The sequence below is a fragment of the Blennius ocellaris genome, assembly GCF_963422515.1.
Source record: "Blennius ocellaris genome assembly, chromosome: 8".
Classification (NCBI taxonomy): Eukaryota; Metazoa; Chordata; class Actinopteri; order Blenniiformes; family Blenniidae; genus Blennius; species Blennius ocellaris.
Window position 1 is genome coordinate 11181978 of NC_137657.1, and position 23835 is coordinate 11205812.

General features: G+C 43.6%; 1 protein-coding gene across 1 annotated transcript in view; it reads left to right on the forward strand.

Moving 5' to 3' along the window:
• efna3b (ephrin-A3b) overlaps positions 1-23338 on the forward strand; it is a gene marked incomplete at its 5' end in the record, with an annotated part of 60550 nt that extends 37212 nt beyond the window's left edge. The window contains 4 exons of the mRNA XM_080500967.1: positions 11039-11331; positions 13602-13667; positions 14598-14675; positions 23189-23338. Of these exons, the coding sequence (XP_080357093.1) occupies positions 11039-11331; positions 13602-13667; positions 14598-14675; positions 23189-23307 (556 nt within the window). The 3' untranslated portion in view covers positions 23308-23338. The remainder of the gene's footprint in view (positions 1-11038; positions 11332-13601; positions 13668-14597; positions 14676-23188) is intronic.
• Between the last annotated feature and the right edge of the window lie 497 nt (positions 23339-23835).

A 23835-nucleotide genomic window follows, 5' to 3' on the forward strand; every position in this document is an offset into this window, starting at 1 on the left:
CCTCAAGAGCTGTTTTATAAGACAGTCTGCAGTTATAAAGTGATGGTTTTGTTTGTTATTTTCCTGCTCCACCATCCGTCTATCATCTAAAGTCACGTTATCCATGTTAGAGTCACTGGCAGCTCCTGTTGAGCCGAACAAACTCAAAAAAAAAAAAAAACCAGTGTCATGGGGAGAATTATGATCTTGAAGTGAAGAACGCTGGAGATTGAAGCTCGGCAAAGTAACACGACATAAATAACCACTATCAATAGAGCGCCAGTTTTTGAAGCGGAAGTCGAAGTTGATTTTCACATTTCGCTTGTGCTTCCAAAGAGGAGGTAAAAGGTGGACCTCGTTCACGTTGACCCCTCTGGTGCATGAATAACGACCCAATTCAAACAAAACCCACGGCGAATAAGACACAGAATTTAAGGGCAAGTTCTTCAATTATGGTAACTTCTGTCAGTCACTGGAGACGGTCAGCAAACCCATGATTTCAGAAGGGAAACGTGAATCCTGACCGCAAAAGCCCAGAATCACACCACCATCTCCGATAAGGCGGGAGGGGAACCACTATACCGCTGTGCAGCCCCTCCTCCAGTATTGGGTTTGTTCATTATTTGTATCAGCGTTTGCAAACTTCTTGGGGTTGCACACTTTTGATGAGATTTTGTGTTGAAGGGTGAGGCTGGTTTCAGGCGGCGTGCTGGACTCGCTGCTCTGTGGAGACTCACCCAGGCAGCACTTTCAGGCCTGGTTAAGGAGAAATGATTGAAGAAAGACGGTGAAGCAAAGCTTATGCAGCTTGATGTGCACACACACACACACACACACACACACACACACACACACACATGCACGCACACTACAGACACACCATGCAGCTGTTGAATGATTTACAAACTGAAGGTTTCTGTGTTTTGGCACCAGTCACTCGTACGCCTGCGCTGAGTTACAGTCTGGCATTGATGGATTTTAGCCTCATTCATCATCACCCCCCCACCCCCAAAAAAATTTAAAAAATCTTTTCGTTTCCGTTATCACGTTGGCCTGTGGAAGAAGGTCTTAGCACTGAAACATCTGTGCGCTGCTTGTCTTTTATGTTCGCCTTTGATAAAGCATAAAAATAGAAAACCCTTGAGATCAAGTGAGCCTGAACATTGGTTTCTTTCTTTCTTTCTTTTTATTTTTATTTTTTATTTAGGCGTGCAGGGTTGTTGTTGTTTTTTGTTCCCTCTTCTTTCATTGTTTTACTCCATTGATTCCATTTTTCCTAAACGGGTAATTGAGCACTTACTGTTTAGATTAGCCGTGTGCCTCGGCAGCCGCATGCTTTAATTTCAGGCTTTTGTGACTGACTATATATGAACACATTTAATTAATCCTTCATGTCACAGTGCATTAATAGAAATGTTAGAGCTCAATGTCATCTTCTATCTGACAAGAATACCCAGACACATTTAAACACTTAAAGATTTCATGCCGGCGCCAGCGTGTCCAACCAAGTCTAGTGTGTGCGTGTGTGCGTGTGTGCGTGCGTGTGTGCGTGCGTGTGTGTGTGTGGGTGTGTGTGTGTGTGTGTGTGTGTGTGTGTGTGTGTGTGTGTGCGCGCGTGCGTGCAGGTGAGTGAGTCCTCATCCCCTTTATAATGCAGAGCGTCTCTTAACCCTAATACAGATGTTCTTGCTCTTTTTTAAACCTTTTTTTTGTCACTGTCTTTCTGAGGAAAATGAAAGGTTTGAGAGGAATTACAAGTAGCCATATTCCAGCACATAGTTATCAGATTTTTTTTTTGGGGGGGGAACTAGTGCTCCTCTTTTAAGGAGGAGCCGCGTCTTTTGTCCTGACCTTATTTAACCTCCGAATTTCCCTCCTGTGCACAAGTTAAGCCCTGCATATCTAACCAGTTATATAGTACATGACCAGTCCAAATGTTGCCTGCAGCCCTTAGTAACACAGCCTTGCTCTCGCCCACTGCTTTAGCCTTTATCACTTTCTCCATTTTGCAGCCAAATTGGAGTGTAAAAAGAAAAAGTCCACCTGGAAACAGTGTGAAACAGAATTTGCCACCGTAATAGCTGATGATTTGTGATAATGTGAAATAGTAATAAGTGGCACTTAATTAGCCACCAGAGAGACAGAACAGAGATGGTGGATAAAGAGGGAATGCGTTTTTTTTCGCACAAGGCTATAAACCCCACAACCCCCACTCTTTTTTTTTTTTTGCTACAATAGCTCCATCACTAGGGCTTCTTCTGTCGTCATGGAGACTAATGTTGAAAGCCAGCTGTGGTTTTGTCTTGGAGGCCCATTAGGCCCAAGCTTAGTTGGCACTCTCCTCCATCTCGCCTTTCTTTTCTGCCTTTGACTTACAATACCGTAAATATTCTCTCCGTGTTCAACTTCGAGCCTGTGATGTCGGTCATGGGTCACGGAAGATTGGCACGTTCCTCAGGTCCTTTGTTTCAGCCTGTTTGAATTGCTTATCATTACGTTTCCTGACATCCGTGAAGCTTGTCACACACTGTCAAACGAATCCCGTTTTCAATTGTGTACTTCGTTTAAGGATATCGTTGTAAATGGCCGACCCACCCACCTTGTAGTTCAAGTCGGGTAAAACAAGTGGAAGCAGGTAAAGAATTATTTGCAAATACCATCTGACCCAGGTCTGCCTGATGGATGGCGCCGCTTCTCATTCCTCGTTGTCCTTCTGCCCGGCAAGCACTGTTCCTCACCCCGGATCCCTTATTAAACGTGGCTCAAGAGGGGCATCTGAGTAATGTTGTTGTTGTTGTGGAGAACAGTTTATCCCAGTGCCGGAGCTCTTTTCTCCGCAGCCCTGATATTCAAGCCTTCAGACCCCGACCCAAACACATCAGTCAGCGGGACACTGGAGCCATGTGACTCGGCCAGGAAGTGGGCTGAGGCGGACAGGGCAGAATGACTGTTATGCAGCAGATTGATCAGGTTTCACACGACACTCCCAAACTATCAATCTGTATGACGATCCACACCGTCGTGTGCGTGAGTGTGTGTGCTTGTGAATGTATGTCTGTGTGTGTGTGGGTTATTTAGTGTGCGGCCAGGGTCAGGACCAGTGTAGTGTGTTTGGGGGCAGCGAAGACGAGAATCAATAGCTGGGTCAGAGGGTAATGTCTCACTGAGTGCTGAGTCTATACACAACCATCAGACGGGATCACTATCAATCATGAGAGAGCTTAGGGAACGCACACTCTCTTTCTCTCCTGTGTGTGTCTCTTTGCTTCTGCCGGCCCGGGTGTCTGATGGGATCACTATTGCTCATGTCGGGGGCTTTGGGAACAGAGACAGAGGGAGATGTAGAGGAACAGAGGGATAGAGCGGCCCGGTTAGGATTGATGGGAGCAAAGTGACAGAATAAGAGGGGAAGATTGGTCGGTGGCGGCAGACGCGTGGTGAACGGCACTTGGGGTTTCGGGCTGGAAGAAGGCTCCAAGCGAAGAAGCTCCTTGAAGCGTAAAATAGGCTGCGTGGAGGTGAAACGGGCGATAAATTAAGGTTGAATACAAAATCAATAAACACGCAAATTAAGGTAAAGACCACAAGTCCTGGTCTTATTTACAGGTTCAACAACATTTTTCTTAATTGAAGCCTTCTGTCTTCCGTCTTTCCTGTTCCTGTCGTTCATCCTTTCATTTACTCACCACTCCGATCTCTTCCTCTGTTGTCTCTTCACTCCCCGTGTGTGTTTCTGCCTCGGCTTTTGCCATCTGTTGTTTCATGCATTTGTTCATTTTAATTTCCTTACATCCATCCATCTGTGTCATGTGTGTTTGCACAAAACCTACAAAAAAAAAAAACCCACACACATCTATGATTGATTGCTTACACATACATGTGCAGGACAGCATACTTATTATGTACATAATGGTCTGGAAATGTGTTTGTCCAATGTGGGTCGGTGTGAGACCCAGACAGCTGGGTTCAAAGGGCTAATAACGCCTGCCATTAGGTTTGGTGCTGCGCTCTCCCTTTTTGCTCTCACCACAGAGTCAATATCCACAGACAAAAAGGGGAAGGCAGGAGGAGTGAGGGAGAAGATGATGGATGTAGGAAAGAGCCGAGCGCTGGTCGGAGGAAAGTGTGCTTAAGAGCCAAGAAGGGGGGGAAAGACGAGAGCAGGAAAACGAAGCAGACCACAGGAAACTTGTAAGGAAATGGTCAAAATAGAAAGAGAGAGATTTGGGGAAGGCTGCTTGTATTATGGGGATCATGTCAGTACAGCTGGGAAAGATACACTGTCAGCTTTGGTACTTTGATCAATTACCAATGATGAGCTGTCACTCCGAAGGCTAGTGTGTGTGTGTGTGTGTGTGTGTGTGTGTGTGTGTGTGTGTGTGTGTGTGTGTGTGTGTGTGTGTGTGTGTGTGTGTGTGTGTGTGTGTGTGTGTGTGTGTGTGTGTGTGTGTGTGTGTCTCTATTTGATAGAAATCTGTTTATACATCCCCATTATAGAGACGCCCCCCCCCCCTTGTTTGGGGGACAAAAATAAGTCTGTTCACAAAAGGGAAAATTGATTAGTTTATATTTGGAGGGTTATAATGGAATAGCAAGGACAGAGTTTAGTCAGTCATATGTTCATATGTTGAGGATACGGTGGGCAAGTAGTGACTGTGGCTGTACATTAGCAAGAAATGAATGCAAATTAAGGCGATGCTCCAAAAAAGACTGAGTGTGTGTGTGTGTGTGTGTGTGTGTGTGTGTGTGTGTGTGTGTGTGTGTGTGTGTGTGTGTGTGTGTGTGTGTGTGTGTGTGTGTGTGTGTGTGTGTGTGTGTGTCCTTGACAGAAAGGCAGCATATTCCTGTCTGTTGGACACACTCTAGACAGGTATTGATTTTAATGGGGAGAATTTAGAACCGACTCAACCACGACAACACCCCCCCCACCCCCACCCCACACCCACCACCATCTCATCCTCCTGCACACACACACTTACAGGTCTACACACATGAGTCCAACTACGTTCAACAGGGCGATGGACATTGAACAAAAGATTGCAGATGGGGGATGTGAAAACTGAAAGACCATGTTACTCTTGTTCATAAGCACTCCCACCGATGCACGACTTTAACGTCAACCAGTTCCGAGTGAGGCCGCGTCAATGAGATGCGCAACTCCTGCTTTCCTCTCCCAACGCAGTCGAAAACAAGGTCCGACGGGACAATCGCGGGCCACGACACAAAAGCGAGTCGAGGAACGAAAGGCAGAGTTGGAGGGACTCGGAGGAGAGGGGGATACGGGGGGGAAGGACTCCTGTTGCCGTCTGATGAGAGCCTCATTGATGCCACAGATCTCCGGGAGTCTCCATTCAGCGGGGGAGCCATTCAATTATGCCCACCGCTCCGCCGGCTGATTGGAGTCCTCCTGCAACAATGTTAGCATCTCCGCACCACACCGAGATGGGATTAAGAATTCTGGCCTCGGGAGATGGAGTGGCTTTTAAGTCCTGATTGGCAATCATTTGTAACACTGCTGGACAAATTTTAATCCAGCCCAACCTTGTGCCCATCAGCAGTGTCTCCTTTGATTTCTTTAACCTTGATTGATCTATATATATATATATAGACACACACACACACACACACTCACACACACACACACACACACACACACACACACACACACACACACACACACACACACACACTGCAAAACTTAGTTGACTAAATCATTTGTGTGCTCACACATGTCCAGTGGATCATGTTTTATTTTTATTTTTTCCTGTGGGCCCACACTGTTAGCATTCACTGTGCCGAGTGGAGGAAGCATGCTGGGAAAGAAGATGAGAAACCAAAGTGTCTCTGTCTTTTTCATTTTTCAAGTCGTCGCGATTTCTCCTCAGAACCTCGCGGAGTTTTATTGGAAAGATAAGACCGCGATTAACTGTCACACTTTATCTTGTTTGGTGAATTAAAATCCTCGAGGGAACACAACATTGCCACTGAAGCTTCACGGTCAAGTAGACATCCTTTTCTAAAAGATGTATTCTGCTTTACAACGCACTTAATTCTTTACAAGGAGGAGACAGCAGGTTAAAATAATAGATGCATAATGGAATTTATTGCGAATTTCTCTCAAGCAAATGAACAAAACTAAGCATCTAATGGTTCACATTGGTCCATTATGCCTTCAGTTTGTATATAAGTTCTTTTCTTCTGTTCAGTCGGCTTTTAACAGTGTACCTTTTATACATGTTTGGAAAATGTCAACATAAACATTGAATGCTTAGAGGTGTTTTCTTACCTCTAAGCATTCAATGTTTATGTTGACAGCGCACAGTTTGATGGACTATTATTATTTGTAAGCGCTTGGGAGAATTAGTTAAAGTGCTATTTAAAGGACCTCTCTCATAAACCTGGTGTTAAATATGTCTGGAATTAAAGTGATGTTTGAAACTGATGATCTCCTTCTTCATGAGGGAAATGAACCGCAGCTGCACTGTCCGGGACTGGTCGATTAAAAAAAAAAAACAACAAAAAAAACATCCTTCTTCAAATGTGGTTTAGTCCTTTTTGTGTGTTTTGTATGTTCTCCGTTTGCCTTTGTGGTTTTGTTCTGGCTGCTATGGCTTTTTCTCCCCTATCCGAAAACATGCATATCAGTTTGATTGTTTAGTTTAAATTGGGCCTTGGTGTGAACGATTGTGTGGGTGAATGTTTTATCCTCGTGGGTGTTTGCTCTGTGTTGCTGACCTCTTTCCCTCAATGTCAGCTGGAAAAGGCTGCGGCTCCCTGCCAGCCTTGATGATAGAACGACGACAATGAACTTCAAAATAACAATTTAGTCTTTGCACGTCATTGTCGAGAAGCTTTGAATTGGAAAAGTGTAGGAAGAGCAAAATTGTGACTAATAACTGCCGTGATTGCTTTGCTTCATGGCGGGGAAGCTGCGTGCAGGAGCTCAGGGCCGGACGGCCGCTTCAAATAAATGAAATCAGTAATCAGGTTTTATTTTCTACAATGAGAAGTTGAGAATCGAAGAAAATGTTGTTGTTATTATGAACCAGCTGCTAAGCGTTTTTTTTTAAGAAATGCACGTCGTTTGCATCTGACAAATATGGCCCGGTACTTGTTTACGGACGTTCAAGTTTAATCATGCTGTTTCATTTAAAGCTTGGACCTCCACAGCAGTCGTAGTCTTTTTACGAGGCCCCTCGGAATTATATAATTGCCAGCCCCGCCTCAAAGGAATGTGCTTCACATTTGCTGGCCTGCATGAGGAAGGGTTTTTATTAGGGATGTGAAAAATGTGCTTTAATAAGTAACATTCCCCCTCTTAAGTTTTAGCAGCGAGGCGCATTCACGCCCCCAGTATTTGTAACGCTACAGAAAGAGTTTAACCCCATGTGAACATTTCCTGCACATTAAACACTGTCTGCTGGTACAGTATCACAATAGACGCCTGTGTGCGCCCGTGACAGGTTGCCCACAATAGAGTAACACTGTAAAATAGCAAAAATACCCAGAGCAACACGTGGTTTTGGTTTCACTCAGTATGTGGCAAATTGTCCATTCTGTTATTCATGCAAAGACGTTTTGCAGTGATCTTACAGTGATACCATGGTATGACATTGTCGTGACTCATTGGGGGGGGGGGTGGGGACCTCAAAGTCCCCCTGTCCAGCCACCAGAGCACAACCGAGTAAGCCGGTTCACCGAGCTCCACGTACAAAAAGGAACGATTGCTCTTACTGTCAAAGTGTTTTATTGATGTGCGCTGCTCCAACAGGCCGGGCAGATAATAGGCTGGCAGGGGGTAACTCTGGCATTATGTTGCCTATGACTGATTTATATAGGCAACATACACTCTCTCTCTCTCTCTCGCTCTCTCTCTCTTCCTCTGTCTTCCTCTCTCTCTCTCACACCCTCTGATGTGATTTTACAGTAGTGACATTGATCCAGGCCCACTTTGATCTTGCTCTTAGCTGTTGCGCCTCCTCGCTCCCTCCCGCTACCACCCTCCGCTCCCTGGTGGCCAGACTCGGCTGCTTTTAACCCCAACTACCCCTCGTCTCATCTTATAAATCCCGGCATCTTTGGTCCTCTCCTTCCATCGCTCCATCCCTCTGGTGGATCCGTGTATACGTGCGCTCGATGCTCTGGGAAGCTCCCCGCTCGGCTCCATGGAGTTGCGTTGCTGATGAAACGTCTCGCTCCATCTCTCGCCTCGCGCTGCTATCAACTTCAACTAACCAGGTATCACTTAGAGGAGGGGAAATTAGTGCTGCTTCAGCACGAGGCAGGTGTCTGGAGGAAGCTTTCCATGGCCTATCATTCTGTACCCGGCTCTTTATTTGGGATTTTAAGAATTACCATCCAGTTAACCTCAGTTTCATTTAAAACACTGTAAAAGAAGGGTGTGGATTTAATGTTTTCAAATAGGAATCATGATTTTTCTCATTCAAAATGAGTTTCAGTCATGATTCTTAGTTAAATATATATATATATTTTTTTTTTTTAAGGTTCAAATATATATTTAATTGTCATTATCTTGAAGCAGACTGTAGGTGTGTATGACAGAGAGCAGTATGAGCAATGTGTGCCAGCATGATTGCACTTGCATTTTAAAATACATTTATAGGATTTATTATTTCCAATCTGTTGGTGAAGGAGACCAACTCACTCAATCCCACGTTGAATATAATAATATAATGTATCTTAATAATAAATATTGAATAAAAATAAATAACCAAAAGAGCAAGAGAAGAAATGCAATGCCACATATTGCATTTTTCTTTGTCATAGATGTTTTTACCCAATTAGAACAGCTCAATTTTAATCTATGTGTAATTTATCAATTACATTTGACCAGTTTTTTCTCTATTTTATTTTATTTTATTATTTTCTTTTCTTACCTCAAGATGTCAAATTTTACCTTCTCATATAATGTATATCATACGAGGACTTACAATTACAGATTGTTTACAGATATTTCTGCTCACAGCAGGCAGCAGCACTATTGTCGGGTAAAGATAAGACTCCAGGAAAGTACAGATTTAATAAAAAAGCAATCCCCCTCCACAGGCTCTCTGTAATATAATCCCTCTCTGAAATTGTTCACGTTTGATTCCCTGATTAACCATGACATGAAACTAAAACATGTTGTGATCTTCAAGGATTCAGGTATCACTTTAACATGTTATCGGATTTGCCTTTCAGCCTCAGTTTGTGCCTTCTGTGTGTTTGCGTGTCCCTAAAGATGCTCCTCCATCAAACGAAGGCGAGGCAGATTACGGTGCAATATGCTCAGACGTCACACAGGAACCACCCTCGCACGCTCACACTGCAGCAGGTGTGTGTGTGTGTGTGTGTGTGTGTGTGTGTGTGCACAGGCACACACAGCAGGAATCCCAATGTCAGGTTTTATTTTAGAGAGACGATTTGCTGTCAAGACGCCCTGAGCTGTCCTCCCTCTTATTTTTCTCGCTTCCTTTCCTCCCTCAGCTGAGAAATCCTGGTTCTTCATTTGGTGTAAAACTCTCCACTTGCTTTTCTTTCCGTCGCGTCTCTCATTTTTCTTCAAATCATTTTTTTTGCACAATTCCTCAATTATAAATATGAAGCATAAATATAGTTGCCTTGAAGCATTTTGCACTTCTTCCTTCCAATAATACCACAAGAAGTAAATCTCATCTGCGGGCTAGTGAGTGATGTAATGAGCAGAGGAGAGGAGAGGATGAATGTTGAGCAATTAATCTTAAATTCCTGCTCGTCTCAAAGAAAGGGATAAGAGAAATGGCGATTTCTCTCTCTCTCTCTTTTGGGGGGGTTGAATAGAGCGGTGAGGAGTGATGAAGACAGGGAGACATTGAGAACAGTGTTTCGATCTTCATTTAATAATTGAATAATAATCTCCCTGGAGACGTGACCTAGAACTGGTAGAGTGAGCGAGGCAGGGTGAGAGACAGAGGATGACACACTGCTGCCCCCTTGTGATGCTTCGGTGTCACCACTGTGCCGCGTGAGGGGGGTGGGGGGGGGGGGGGGGCTCCTTCATTGCACACATGTTCACTGGTGTGTGTATGATTTACAACTGCAACCTGTCTCTGTCACCCAGATATGGGCCTCGTCTGTGATAGGGAGAGAAAGAAGGCTTTTCAGATGTCAGGAAAGAATCTATTTCACTTTGTCACACAAACTACGCTCACATATACACCACCCGCATGCACTCCCAGACGCAGAATCAGACCTTATCTTCCTGTCAAGCCCAGTCTTTTTTGGGGTTGACGCTGATATATGAGCTTTGGGGGTGGAGGGGGTGCGGGGGGGGGGAAGAAACGTGGCCAGGACGCTGACAGCTGACGTGAGTGCAACGTTGCGCTCAGGTTGATGTACGAGCGTTGGGGTTAAGGGACGACGCTGCGCTGACACCGGGAGAAGGAGCTGCGGCCCTGGGGCCCCGAGTCCACGCTCCAGAGCAAGCTCCACATTCTTTGCATGAAGCAGCCCTGCAGTCACACACACACACACACACACACACACACACACACACACACACACACGCTCTGTGTTATTAATAACTCGATAACTCTCAGACAAAGGTTTGTTTGACACGGGGTGAACATTCAAGCAGGAAGCATCCCAAAGACAACAAACCGCGCGGCGTTCTGAAAGTGCTCTGTTGTCTCTGCTGTGGCGTGTGGGACACTGAGGGTCTGAGTGAAAACATGCAAAACACGCGGCGCGTCTAAAAATATTGTGTAACACCTGTATGTATATTCACTTGGACAACACCGACTGATTATGTAATTTAAGAAAAACAGGACAACCAGGTCTTATAGAATATATATATATATATATATATGTGTAATTCTATCGGCCCTGTTCCTTTTCTCCAAATCCATTAAATTCTACGTTCTTTTATTGCCTCATGCGTGTTTCCTAATGTGCATTTCTCACTTTACACTGCATACTTGTGGCTGTTAGAAATCGTTGCACAACATGATTATGCAAGAGGGACAAAGTGAATTGAAAACTAACGATTGTGTTTGCCCGTCCTGTCTGTGTGTTCGTCCAGTCTCCGCAGGGAGGGCTACACGATGCAGGTGAACGTCAACGACTACCTGGACATCTACTGCCCTCACTACAATGACAGCCAGCGCGTGGTGGGCACCGGCGAGCAGTACGTCCTCTACATGGTCAGCTACCGTGGCTACAGGAACTGTGACCCCCAGCTGGGTTTCAAGAGATGGGAGTGTAACCGGCCGCACGCCCCGCACGCGCCCATCAAGTTCTCGGAGAAATTCCAGCGCTACAGCGCCTTCTCGCTGGGCTACGAGTTCCTCGTGGGCCACGAGTATTACTACATCTGTAAGTGGCAACAACAACAATGTCAACATCATTTCCTGGCTGTGTCTCCAGTTGGAGATCGGCAAGGCTCTTCGACAAACACTAAAATTAAAGTTTTTTTTATTTTTTTATTATTATTGTTATTGCATAGATTTGATATCTACTCGGCTCCGATTAAGCCAAAGTTTGTCCTCAAGTAATTTGGGGATAACAAATTGCTGCTTAATCAAATTACCCTGCAGTCAAGCAGGCTCATCCATTTTGTTGATTGCTAATCAAATTAGCTCACAACACCTTGTGCCAGTGTGGCGCGGTGTAATTGATGAACTTTTAGCTTGTCATAAAACAAATTCCAAAACAAATATTCCCGAGCACAAACCGTATAATGAGCGCGGTACTCGTTTAACCTACATTACTAGATGGGAGACGTCTCTCGAAAGTTGTTTTTTTTTTTTTTCTCAATCTCTCTCTCTCTCTTGCAGCTCCAAAATAAGAAAGCAGCACCGGTGCTGTCACTACAAAGAGACGTTGTCTTGTTTGTTTGGTTCTCTGCAGGCTGGCACTCGCAAAAAAACAACAAAAAACCTAACTTTCATTTTTATAAATCAAAGAGACTGCAGCTGGAAACGTGTCTTAACGTGGCGGGCGTCGTTCGGCTCTATTATTCAAATCGATCTGACGGTCAGGAGAAAGTTTGACCCCGTGTGATCGCCTGTTTCTTTAAAGAGTCCTGGACAGCTTTAACGGGGCATTTTAATAGGAGTCCTTCTAACAAGGCGCTGCAGGAAAAGCGCAGGTGTCACTAGTAACATTAACAACGACTATTTAAGCGTCCCCATAAGCCACATGTCCATGATCTGCTACGTGCTTCATCGTCACTTCAGCCACAATGCATGTTATTGTTTATACACACAGGGGAAATACTTGACATCACATTTTTCATGTAACGGTTCAAATCATTTGTTTTAATTAAATAAATGGGAAACATTTATATGGTATGACACATGGGATGCAAAATGTTGGATCAGTGAAAAGTCCTGCACTGATCTTTCAAATTATTGTTTCTTTAATCCATTTTTTTTTTTTTTGTAAGACGTGAATTCATTAATACACTTGTCCTAGTTTTTCTTCTTCTCCTTTTCATTTGACTTTTATTAGATTCTTAAAAAAAAAAAAAAAAGTGGGACATGAAAATCTGCCCCTGGTCTGCAGTTTAGTCCATTTGAGCCGTTAAAGCAGGACAGGTCTCTGTGAAATAATGTGCCCGGTTCATTTTTCAGCACATTTTCTGAAATGATCCCATTTGCATTATTACAGAAAAAGTTCGTCTATGCTCAGAAGAATTTATAACTTGTGTTGAATTCATCCAGTTTCATTGTGGGCATGTAGTGAATCACTGAGTTTGGGACTTTTCTTCTGTGTGGTCCTCTTTTGGTGGTCTCGTTGAGTCACACCACGTAAAGATCAGGTGGTCCTCCTGACTCGGGATTCAGACGCTCTGTAAAATGTCTTTTTTTAGATTTATTAACGCAGGTTGTTACAGGTTGTCTTGTTCTTTTGTTGGGGCAGTAAAACAAATTTAGTGGGAAACACAAGTGTTAGAAAGTGACTGCCTGTCACAGTGTCTTCTTCATTTGTTGTTCTTGATGAGGGTTGGTCAAGTTTCATGTTTTTCACATAACAAGTTCCTATTGAGAACGTCCGTGTGGATTGAGAGGCGATAAAAAGCGTAACTCTCCATCTACAAGTTAGATGTTTTTAATGTAACATATCTGACAGCCTGCCACTGACTTAACTTTTAGAATTATGGTTCTGTACTGAATCTCATTTTATGCCTTATTACTTTGATTTAAAATTGAACTAAATTAAGTTTACGAAAGATAATTTCCCCCTCCATGTCACCATTTGCTGGACAATATGTCATATGTCATTTGTAGGATTCTGTAATATTCTAATGGACCATTGTGAGATCAAACTATTTTAATTCAATACATTTGAAAAGTTGAATATTTTTCTTTATTGCGTCTTCTTGACTTTGAGGGTTGAGTCCCAAAGCCAAACCACTGGACTCCAGCACATTTGTTCTCTCAATTCACCCCCTATTTTCACTTCACACACTTAAAATGTGCCTTTCAGCAAATGAATGTTTTCCTGTCATCATGGTTCCCTCTGAAAAAAGAAAAACTGCCGTATTTTTCCGCAGCAGTGGTACTCGTAGTTTGCTGGTCCTTCGGAGATCTTCGGCGTTGATTGCATGTTGATCACATGTTGTGCATTTTTGTGTCACGCAGCCACGCCCACCCATCACCACGGACGCAGCTGTCTGAGACTACGAGTGTACGTCTGCTGCTCCACGGGTAAGCCTGGGCCTGTGTGTGTGTGTGTGTGTGTGTGTGTGTGTGTGTGTGTGTGTGTGTGTGTGTGTGTGTGTACATACAGATGCATGTGCATAATCTAAATACAGTCTGAAACAGGCAGAGCTATTAATACACCTGCTGAGTTTCCCCTGCAGCATTCTCACTCGCAGCAAAGAGCACAGAACTCCCCCTTGCACCTCTTTTTCTCGTCTCCGTCCCTCTCTCTCCCTCTCTCTCTCTCTCTCTCCATCTCCAGCAGCAGCAAAAAAAAAGAGCAACTCCAGCTTTGAAGGTCCTCTCCTTCCCTCCCTCACCCCCCTGTCAGAACCCATTTATTGCCGTGTGCGGTCAGTGGGTTGCTCTGTATATGGAGTGTTATCCTCTCTCACTCTTCTGCCACCCTTCACTCTCTCACACACACACACACACACACACACACACACACACACACACACACACACACACACACACACACACACACACACACACACACACACACACACACACACACTTTGATCCCTGGCCTGTCCGGTCCTTTTAACTTCCACAGCCCTGTAGTATTAACCTCTCCTCCCCTCTCCCGCCCCCTCAGCTCCCTCGCTCTCCTCTTCTTTCCTTTTCGCACACTGGCTCTCTTCATTTTGATCTGCCTCCCCTCACATTCGCTCTTTTCTCCTCTTCTTCCTCTCCCTCTCGCTCTCATTCAGGACGGCTCGTGTTGTTGTGGCTTGTCAATCTGTCCGCTCCAGGCTTTTTTTGTTTTTTAACCCCTCCACCCGGCCCTCGACACTCGCTTTTATGTTCCTCCCGAGATGTCAAGTTGAATGTAATTGATGTCCTGTAGGTGGGAGCACTGGTTTAACTATCACTCCCTCCAATCCCAATTTGTTTGGCTGGCTAACTCACACTCTCTCTCTCTCTCCCCCCCAGCCTCTGACGTGGATTATGAGCCAGAACCGACACAACCAGACTACACGTTTACACCAGACTTAAAAACTCCTGATCATGGTGAGTCACACATGAAGCTGACTAATCGTGAAGCACATCTGTCTGGATCCACAGCAGCAAGACTCATGGAAGCCATGTGATTAATGCCATAATTAATCACACTATTTCTTTTTTTTTTTTTTACCCGCAACATACCTGATAAAAACAATGTTTTTGTTTGTGTGTTAAAACTTTATGACAGCGCTTTTTAAAAGCACAGGAAGATGGCCGAGGTCACGTGACTGTTGCAAACAGTAACTCTTATTATAAGTTATAATTGTTAATCGTGGTTGAGATACAGATGTAATAAGAAACATTACTGTTTTGTAGATGCTTATATATGATTTTAAAAAAGCATGTTAATGTTACATATATGAATTTGCAGATTTTACACATTTTAGATTTGACAGATTCGGTCAATTTCAACACAATTTAACAAAGGAGGAAAAAAAAATGCTTGGAAGAGGCATCTCTCTGACACCAGGACTTTTTCTGCTGCTGCGTTCCACCGGGGAACTCTCTGCTCCTTCTTGAAACAAGAAGTGTTGGCATTTGATTGCTTTTTAATTGATTTTGGCTTAATTTGTAAACGTATGCACATTTATCATCCATGACAGTTTACCATCTGCTGCTTTCTTCTTTTCACAGTAACTCTAAAATCTAACTTTAAAACCAATCGCGAGAACAAAACATTTTTTTTTTTTATATAACTCTGTTCTGGTGAGGAATCCAAAGTTTCAGGACCACACAAATGTGAGGACTTTTTTTTTCAAAGTTTACTTTCCCAGACTGTGTTTGGAAGTCTTCAAGGGCTTTGTTAATGCTGCCGGCAAAAGTGGCACAAATCTAACTTTTTTTACCCAAAATTCAAATTTTTCAAAAATCCTACCATGTTAAATTGAATACTTAAGTTGTTTGATATTTTTTCTTTCTTTTTTTTAAGCAACCACAGTCTGAAAAATCATGTTTCACCACATCCAGCTATTGTGTCATTGAAGTGAGACCGACGTCAGCGGACACTGCAGGAGGCCAGACACAGCAAAATATTTACACAAACCCAGCATCCACTCATACCTCCAGTCCAGAGGATGTAACCTCTGCTCGGCCAAAGGCCATTGTTAAGTCTGTGTTCACTTTTTTTTTTCTTTTTTTTTTTGAAAGAGCCAGTCTTGACAATGTGAAGAATAGAAAGTACACAATACTCATGTAAAGTGCCGATCTATGAAATCTCTATCTATCTCTATCTCCATCAGAATTAGGTTCCCGATCACATGACCGGGGCAAACGTAGAGCAAATGTCCCCCCAACGTACCTGTGGATCCAGGGGACTCGATGAACGTATTGAGGGTTTGTGTTGGCCCGGAGCTCCTCTCAACGTGGCTTATTATCGCTGGACACCGTGTAATACTGAGTCACTCTAATTGTGAAGCTTGCAAACAGCACACTTGTTTTCCACTGGGCTTGTTGACAGTTTTAAAAAAAAATTTAAAAAAATGAGTATGACCGGCCTTCTCCTTTATATGTGTCAGCAAACGGATCGTTGATATGGGATGGCAGGCTGACCGCGCGGCATTAAAAAGTGGTGAACCAAAGTGAAATGTGCCATTTTCAAAAAAATGACATCCAGCGCAGTTAACTTCACAGCACCAGCTGGCTTGGCAAGCTGCTGATCCCGCTAAACAACGACATGAATATTCATTTCACACATTTCATGCCGTTTACACCCGAACGAGCGAGGAACACAGAGTTTCATGATAATTTACCACAAAAAGCAGTAAAACCCATTCAGAAAAGGAAAAAAAAATGAGAGAGAGGCTTGTTTAGATTTCTTGTCAGCTTCATCTTTTCCAAGTGTTTCCTGTTTGTCTTTATGTTGCTCTTGAGAGGGGGGGGGGAGGAAAAAAATCATGGCAAAGATGCTAAATCTGCTGGCTCTGGAGGAGCTTGAATTCTGGCAGGGAGGTCGGCCGGAGGAACTGAGCAGTAAATTGGAAAAAAAAAAAAAAGAAGACGGATTCATTTTCTCAAGTGATTATGAGGTTAATTCTTCTTGTTATGGCAACAGCTCAGCACAACATGCCCACCCAGCCTGGCCTCGCTCGCTGCCACACATTACACAACCACACATGCTGATATCAATCATAATCATCTTTCATGTTCTTCTCCAGGCAGGTTGTAAAAAAAAAAATATAGATATGTATAGATGTATATATATATATATACGGTGCTGGGTTGTTATGATTCTGCGAGTGCACGCTTGCATTCTCCTGCTTGCACAATAAATCAGTTGGTTCTCATGATCTTGGTGATGGAGCTCTTGACTGGCTGCCGTGAACAGCCGGAGGTCATGCAGGTTTGTTGAGATACTTTGCTCTCACATGTTTGTTTGGGTTGATTTTTTTTTTTTGGCCTCCATCTCTGTTTCTTTCTTTCTCCACACTTGTTTTTTTTTTTTTTTCCTCCTCAACCTCCTGACCTTTAATTCCCAGTTTCCATGTTTTCCTTGCAAACCGGTATGCTCACTTTTTTTTTTTTTGGTGTGTAAAAATCACATTTGTTATGTGTTAAGTTGTGGTTTTATACATTTTCGTTTTTACTTCTTGAACAGTATCTCAGTCAATCGTTATTTCGTCCACCAGTCCATCACCGGGTCAATATAGAGAGACACTTATCTTTAGAGTCATCAGTTAAAACTGTGGAAAAGAAGCCCGTGCAAACTCCTCAAACTCAGACGAGAGTGTTAACGCCACTTCTTACTACAGGACTCCCGTCACTTTCTCTCTGCCACTTTCAATTCTATAGGCTCAGACAATATAGTCAGTTTACCACTGCACAACAAAGTCTATTCCCATCACGCGTCCTCACTGCTCGTTTTCCTCGTCTCCTCCGCCCAAAACCGACGATACTTCAAACGACGCTCCAAACAAAAGCAGAAAATGTAAACCAATTACATCGCATACAATACCCGTCTAATTACAAGTGGCTTTAGGAATATAAATAAAGGTGCAGACTGTTTCCACGTGAAAGGGGCTGTATTCTGTGTCCTCCCATCGACAACGGGCGAGATGAGAACACGGGGATACTGTTAATGTGTCGTGATTGACTGACACAATAGCCGAGCACAAATTAGCCCTGCTCCTATGGGTCATTATCACCTGTAGCGCTATGATGCCAATTAAATTAATAGGATAACCCAAGTGGTGCGAGGAGAAGTGAGGGAAATCAGCAGGGAGTTGTGAAATGAATTGAAAACAAAGGAGCGGGTCCAGCTTCCTCGTTCCCCCCCCCCCCCCCCCCCCCCCCCCCGCTCTCAGTCCTCAGTCGCATCAAGGCTTTAATTGCTGTTATTCAAAGTTCACATGAACTCCTGGCTGCCCGACGACTCTGTGAACGCGTTACACCAAATGTTGCCGGCTGGTGTTGCGAAGCCTCTTTCTCCCCTTCGCTGCTCACAGTTTTATTTCCTGGGTGCTGCCCCTTTCAATCAGTGTCTCCAGCTCAACACAGGTTCCCTCCTGAATACGGCCTCCGGTATTAGATTTCATTTAGATCTCATTTACGACGCAGATGGAACGGCGCGAGCGGCTCCCTGTGCAGCCATGTGATTACTGATGGCTTTCTGTGGGAGGATACTCATTTACCCACCCTGTTGGCTCAGGTTACTGCGTCTGACTATCCGGTCCGGCCATTAGTCCAGAAATCCAAAGCTTTTTCTTTAATGGGGCTTATTGTAGCAATTACCACTCCTTTGAGCCACTGTGTGTTTGGGTTGCTTTGCCAGCAACATCAGCTCACATTTCAGTGGCAGAACACAAAACACAAAGCTGTTCCAAATTGACTCAGTGTTTCTCCTGGTTTGGGGTTTTATGTTTCTTGGGAGGGAGAAAAAAAAAAACTAAAATCCTCTCAAAGCTTAACCAAACCGCTTTAATACACAGTGTGTAGTAGCAGATCTATGTACGGTAGCGTGTGATTTGAAAAAAGTGTGGACGTGAGATACATCGGATAAAAAGAAAAAGAAATCAGAGAGTAAATTGGTAAAAAAAAATAATGCAAAATTTACTGATAATTGATTATTTTCATGCAAACTGCTGAGTGTCAGTGCAGTTAGTTCATCTTCTACTTGGAAACTTGTTTTCTGCGCCTTTCCTGCGGCAACTCCAGCGGGGACTGAACCGATAAACGCTAAAAGTAATGACGTAATGCAGACGGCGTTAAGCATAAAATATGAGACCTGGTTGATACATGTTGCATTTGTATCTGTAGCAGAGTCCATATATTGTGCTCTCAAAGTAAAATAATATAACGAGCACCGGCTCACAATGCCATTTATCGCCTCAGGATCGGCTTTCTTTTATCCAGTTAAGACGGCGGCGTGGTTTGAGTCCAGTTAATCACCTGCGATTCATTCTCAATATGTGAGATTCAACAGCTTTGCTATTCTTAGCGTTTAAAATACATGTGTTTTATGGGTTTTCTGCATTGAATGGTGATAAGCTGGAGGGGTTGCATGTTATTTTAATGCCATCAATACGGTTTGGATTCGCTGCTCATTAGACACGCTGCTTGTGTTGCTTTCTCCACAACAACACAGACACAAGTTGGTTCTCTTGCACTTTTATGGCCCACATGCTCAGATGTGAGCTGAGCGTCGGCATGATACAGGCAAGTTTATAATTAAATGAAATACCTCGACGGCTGCTTGTCGTAGATAAAATAAAATAATAACTTGAGTGCGATGAAGAGGTGTACGGCCACCTGAACAACCCAACAGTTAACTGCTGTCCTGAATTCCTGTGTGTGTCCCGGAAACATTCTTTCACATTAGAGATGACAAATTAATTTACCGCGCATCAAATTACATCAACATCAAAGAAAATACTTATTTTCAAACGTCTCATTAAATACGTATCCGGCAGATTAACATGAAACGCCACAGCAGCCCAACAGATGATGGTGGGGAATGTTTGCCAGCGGTCGTTGATATGTAAAACACATTCTGTATCAGCAGACTCGTTCCTTAAAAAACACAAGAGGCTTTGTGGTTATTTCCATCTTTCACTTTCACTTTAAATCCGTCAACAAGAGCCAGCGGAGGTGTCAGTAAACAAAAGCTTTATCAACACCCACTGCTGTCAACACGCAAACATCATTTCAACTTTTCAAACCACTTTTCAAGAAACGCTTTAGAAATTGGAGTAATTAGTGTTTCTTTGTAGTGCGAGGGTACATGGGTGCGTGACAAATAGGGATTGGCAAAATGAGCAAATTAAGAAGCTTGTGATAACTTGTTGGAACAGAAATCCCCCCCCCCTAAAAAAATAAAGGATCAGATTTTCTTAAATGCCCAGTTTGTGTTTCCATTTCAAATTAAGGCTTTTTGCTTTTTTTGGTTTTTCCTACAAATGATGAAGGTGCCTTGAAATGATGTTTGATCCACTTTACAGATAAATTAAATGTTATCACGCGAAGAAAACTGCGAAAGATGCCGTAAGCAAAGCAAAACTGATCAGCGCAGGAAAATACTCTTTTAAACATATTTAAACTTCAAAATAGTTGACTGATGTTGGTTCCATTTCCTTCGCAGCATACGTTACAATTAATGGAATTACTACAAAGTGTAGCTTAAATGTCAAATGATTCAGTTTTAGTTTTAATGGATGGAATAGTAAACTGAACAGTTTAGATTGAAAAATCCAGGAAGTACAGCCAAAAATTAAATGTCACCAAGTTCCTTACAAACTTAATTACTCAAAAATATTTCTGAACTACGTTTCACATCAGCCTGCATTTGTGTGCACAAGACAATCATCGTCATCAGATCCCTCTGTGTTTTTCTTGTGCTTTTCCATCTTTCTCTTCAAAATAATTTCTTCCACTGTTGGAATCAAGTTAGTCGACAAATCTTGGCCAAGGCGGCGCTTTCACTTTCCGCTGCTTTAGAAATGCTTTGGATCACTGCCGGTCTGTGTTTTTCCTCTTCTGCCGAGTTTATCTGGTGGAGACGTTTCCTTCCCGGGCTTGACTTTGATACGTTTACAAGCTTCTTTATCTCTAGTCGATTGGCCAGTTTAGGAAAGAAATGCAATTACTGGAACGCGAAGCAGTCATCAAACACTGACGCTTCTGTAGGGATGATATACTGTGGGGAAATAATCCACAAGCTGGAAGTGATTGGCCTCAACCAACGTCACTTTTGTACAAAGACATTGTGGCAAAGGGAAGAGAAAAAAAAAAAGTTTTCAGGTTTTTCTTCACATCAGTTTTATGACAGGTACATTGAGCGTGAGCATTTTCAGAGCGTACCCGTACTTCTTCACTCTAAAACAAAGGGAAACATTTGGAGCTGTCGGTAGTCAGAGGACATTACGCTGTTATTTCACTGGTCTGCCTCTAATGAGACCAAATGGAGCCGTACGTGGCTCTTCTGCTAGGATGAGTGGATTTTGATATTTCAAGTTTTGAATCCAAGGTGGTTGTTTTTTTAAGGCTTTGCTTGGAAATTATACTTCCCCGAAATTAACAAAAAGGATATCTCTGCAATGACATAGTCCAATTAAATAAGTGTGATGTCAAAATGAAGTGTGCAGAGTGCAAACCTCCCAAATATGGCTGGTGGGTTGAAAGAAATTAAGCTTTACGGGCTTTGATGTGAATTTAATTTTGACATTATGATTTTACATGATTAACAGTTTAGCATTGTTTTGTGACTGAGGTTTCAGTCATTTTAAAGGATTAAAATGTATAATAATAGTTTTAATTTTACAAGACTTTTTACTCAATTGATGCCTGACGAATACCGTGATTTCCAGAGTATAAGCCCCTGCTTTTTTTCCACACACTTTGAACCCCTGCGGCTCAAACAATGACGCTGCTAATTTATGGACTTTTACGGGTGAACACGCTTCCTGCCACTAATACATGAGTGCATCAACTTTTTTTTGTTTTTCTTTTTTGGTGGCTGTAGCTTATATTCAGGTGTGCTCAATAATCTGGAAATTACGGTAGACACACATTAGTGCACACACACTCCGATGAACAGCCTCGTCCTTTGTTAGCATCATATTAAGCTGTTTGAGCTTTCTTATTACCGACAACATGGATCTGCGCAGCTGAATATCAGCTCCAGACATGTTTGTCAGACATTCCTCGGCCTGCTATTTGTGTGCTCAAAACCACATCCCACTGTCGCTCGCCAACGCAACACCGTGAGGCAGCAGTGTCCCGACCTTTCGGCTCCACACTGGGTTTACGGAGCGGTCAGAGCACTTAACCTGAGCTCCGCTGCCTCATAGACCTCATTAGTTCTTCCAGTCGAGCATACCAATGGAGGCCATCTCTAAAACCAGGTGTCAGCCAGTCATTACTCTGCTGTCTGCACCGCGAAGCAGCTGGAAACTTTTTTTTTTTTTTCCGGAAACACTGAGAATTATCCCCTCCTTTTGTTTTTGATGCCACTGGAGCATAAAGACGATAGCCACTAATCAGCAGCAGCCACCGCTGCACAGACAGAAAACTGTGCTCCTGTCTGGTCTCCGGTCTCATTAATGGAGTGACTCCAGCAGGTGTGTCTCGCCACACGTGTCTCACCGACGTGCAGTGAACTGTCTGCTCGCCAGACCAGACATCAACACCAATGTTCCACGTGTCCTCAAGAGAAGTGCCTAAAGCACAGGCCCAGGTGTGTGTGTGTGTGTGTGTCTGTCTATTTGTCTGTCTGTGTCTGTGTGTGTGTGTGTGTGTGTGTGCTCTGATAACAGCTGCCGTCTCTGTGGTGCTGCCGGTGTGTTATTTTTGGTGCAAACGTACCATATTTCAGTGGGTGTGAGTCTGAAAACTTGCCTCTTGTTCAGTCAAACTGTGTCTTTGAAAGTTGTTCTCCCAAATAATGCTGCACTTCAAAACTCGGGAAAGATCATTGAAGCGCACATTTTAAAGGATTCTCTTGACGTGTTAGTTTAGAGTTAATAAAAGGAAATCTCGTTGCAGCATTCCGATGGGTTACAAAATAATAAGAGCAGCTTAAAATAACATGGTAGAAATTATATAACCATCAAAGTTGTCATGGAGACTCGTCCCACCCTGACCGCTGCAATCTTTACCAAATATGTGGTTTTTTTTGGCTTCCCCATTTTGCCAATAGAGCTTATCTAAAAGCGCTGATTCTCTTGTTTTGGAGTATGTTCTTGTTAAATTTTACCAATCTGCTGTGATCTGATCCAAAACAGACTGGCAGGAAACAACTGACATAGCAAGCATAGACTGAACTCGTCAGAGCCGCGATACATAGAAACAGAAGAAATGTCGAACATAACCAAATTAACTCATAAACATCATATCATCGTCACTCATGTTCATCAGATTGGCAGCTTTTTCGAGCAACATTCTGCTATCATCTTATTCAAACGGGAGTTTATGAGAAGTGCCTGAGCGAGCTTTGATACTTCTAACAGGATCTGACTGACTCCCCTGATGAATTCAGGTATTTGTCCCACTAACTGTCTCCATTACGTCTCTTTGTCTCGCCCTTCCAGACGGATATCACCCCTTTGTCCCCAAGCTGGAGAAGAGCGTCAGCGGAAGCAGCCCGTCCAGGGATCGCCTTCTCCTCACCATGACGATGCTCTTTCTGGCCGCTCTCTTCGTCTCCTAGCAACGGCCATCCCATCAGCGTCACCATGCCAACTAGCCTTGGGAGGGTGTACAGTATCAGCGGGGGGGGAGAGAGAGTGAGGGGAGTGAGACTTGGAAATTAGAGTTTTTTTCAAACATCACAGTGTGTGTGTGTGTGTGTGTGTGTGTGTGTGTGTGTGTGTGTGTGTGTGTGTGTGTGTGTGTGTGTGTGTGTGTGTGTGTGTGTGTGTGTGTGTGTGTGTGTGTGTGTGTACAGCTGTGCGTTGGATTGCCGTGGTTTAGGCAGAGTTGAAAGACCTTCAGGCGCTTGGTGACACAGTCTGAACTCTGAAGTCAGCCTGTACTCACAGGTGCAGGTGAGATAGAGTCTGTCTGAGTGTGTATGTTTGTGTGTCTGCAGGTGTGTGTGTGTGTGTGTGTGTGTCTGTGTGTCTGTGTGTTTGAGCAAGCCACGGGTCGAGCTTGTTGAATCATGCGCGCCACACAAAGCATTTATACAGGAGAGGAGTGGAGAGGAGAGCGGAGGAGAGAAGAGGCGGGGCTGACA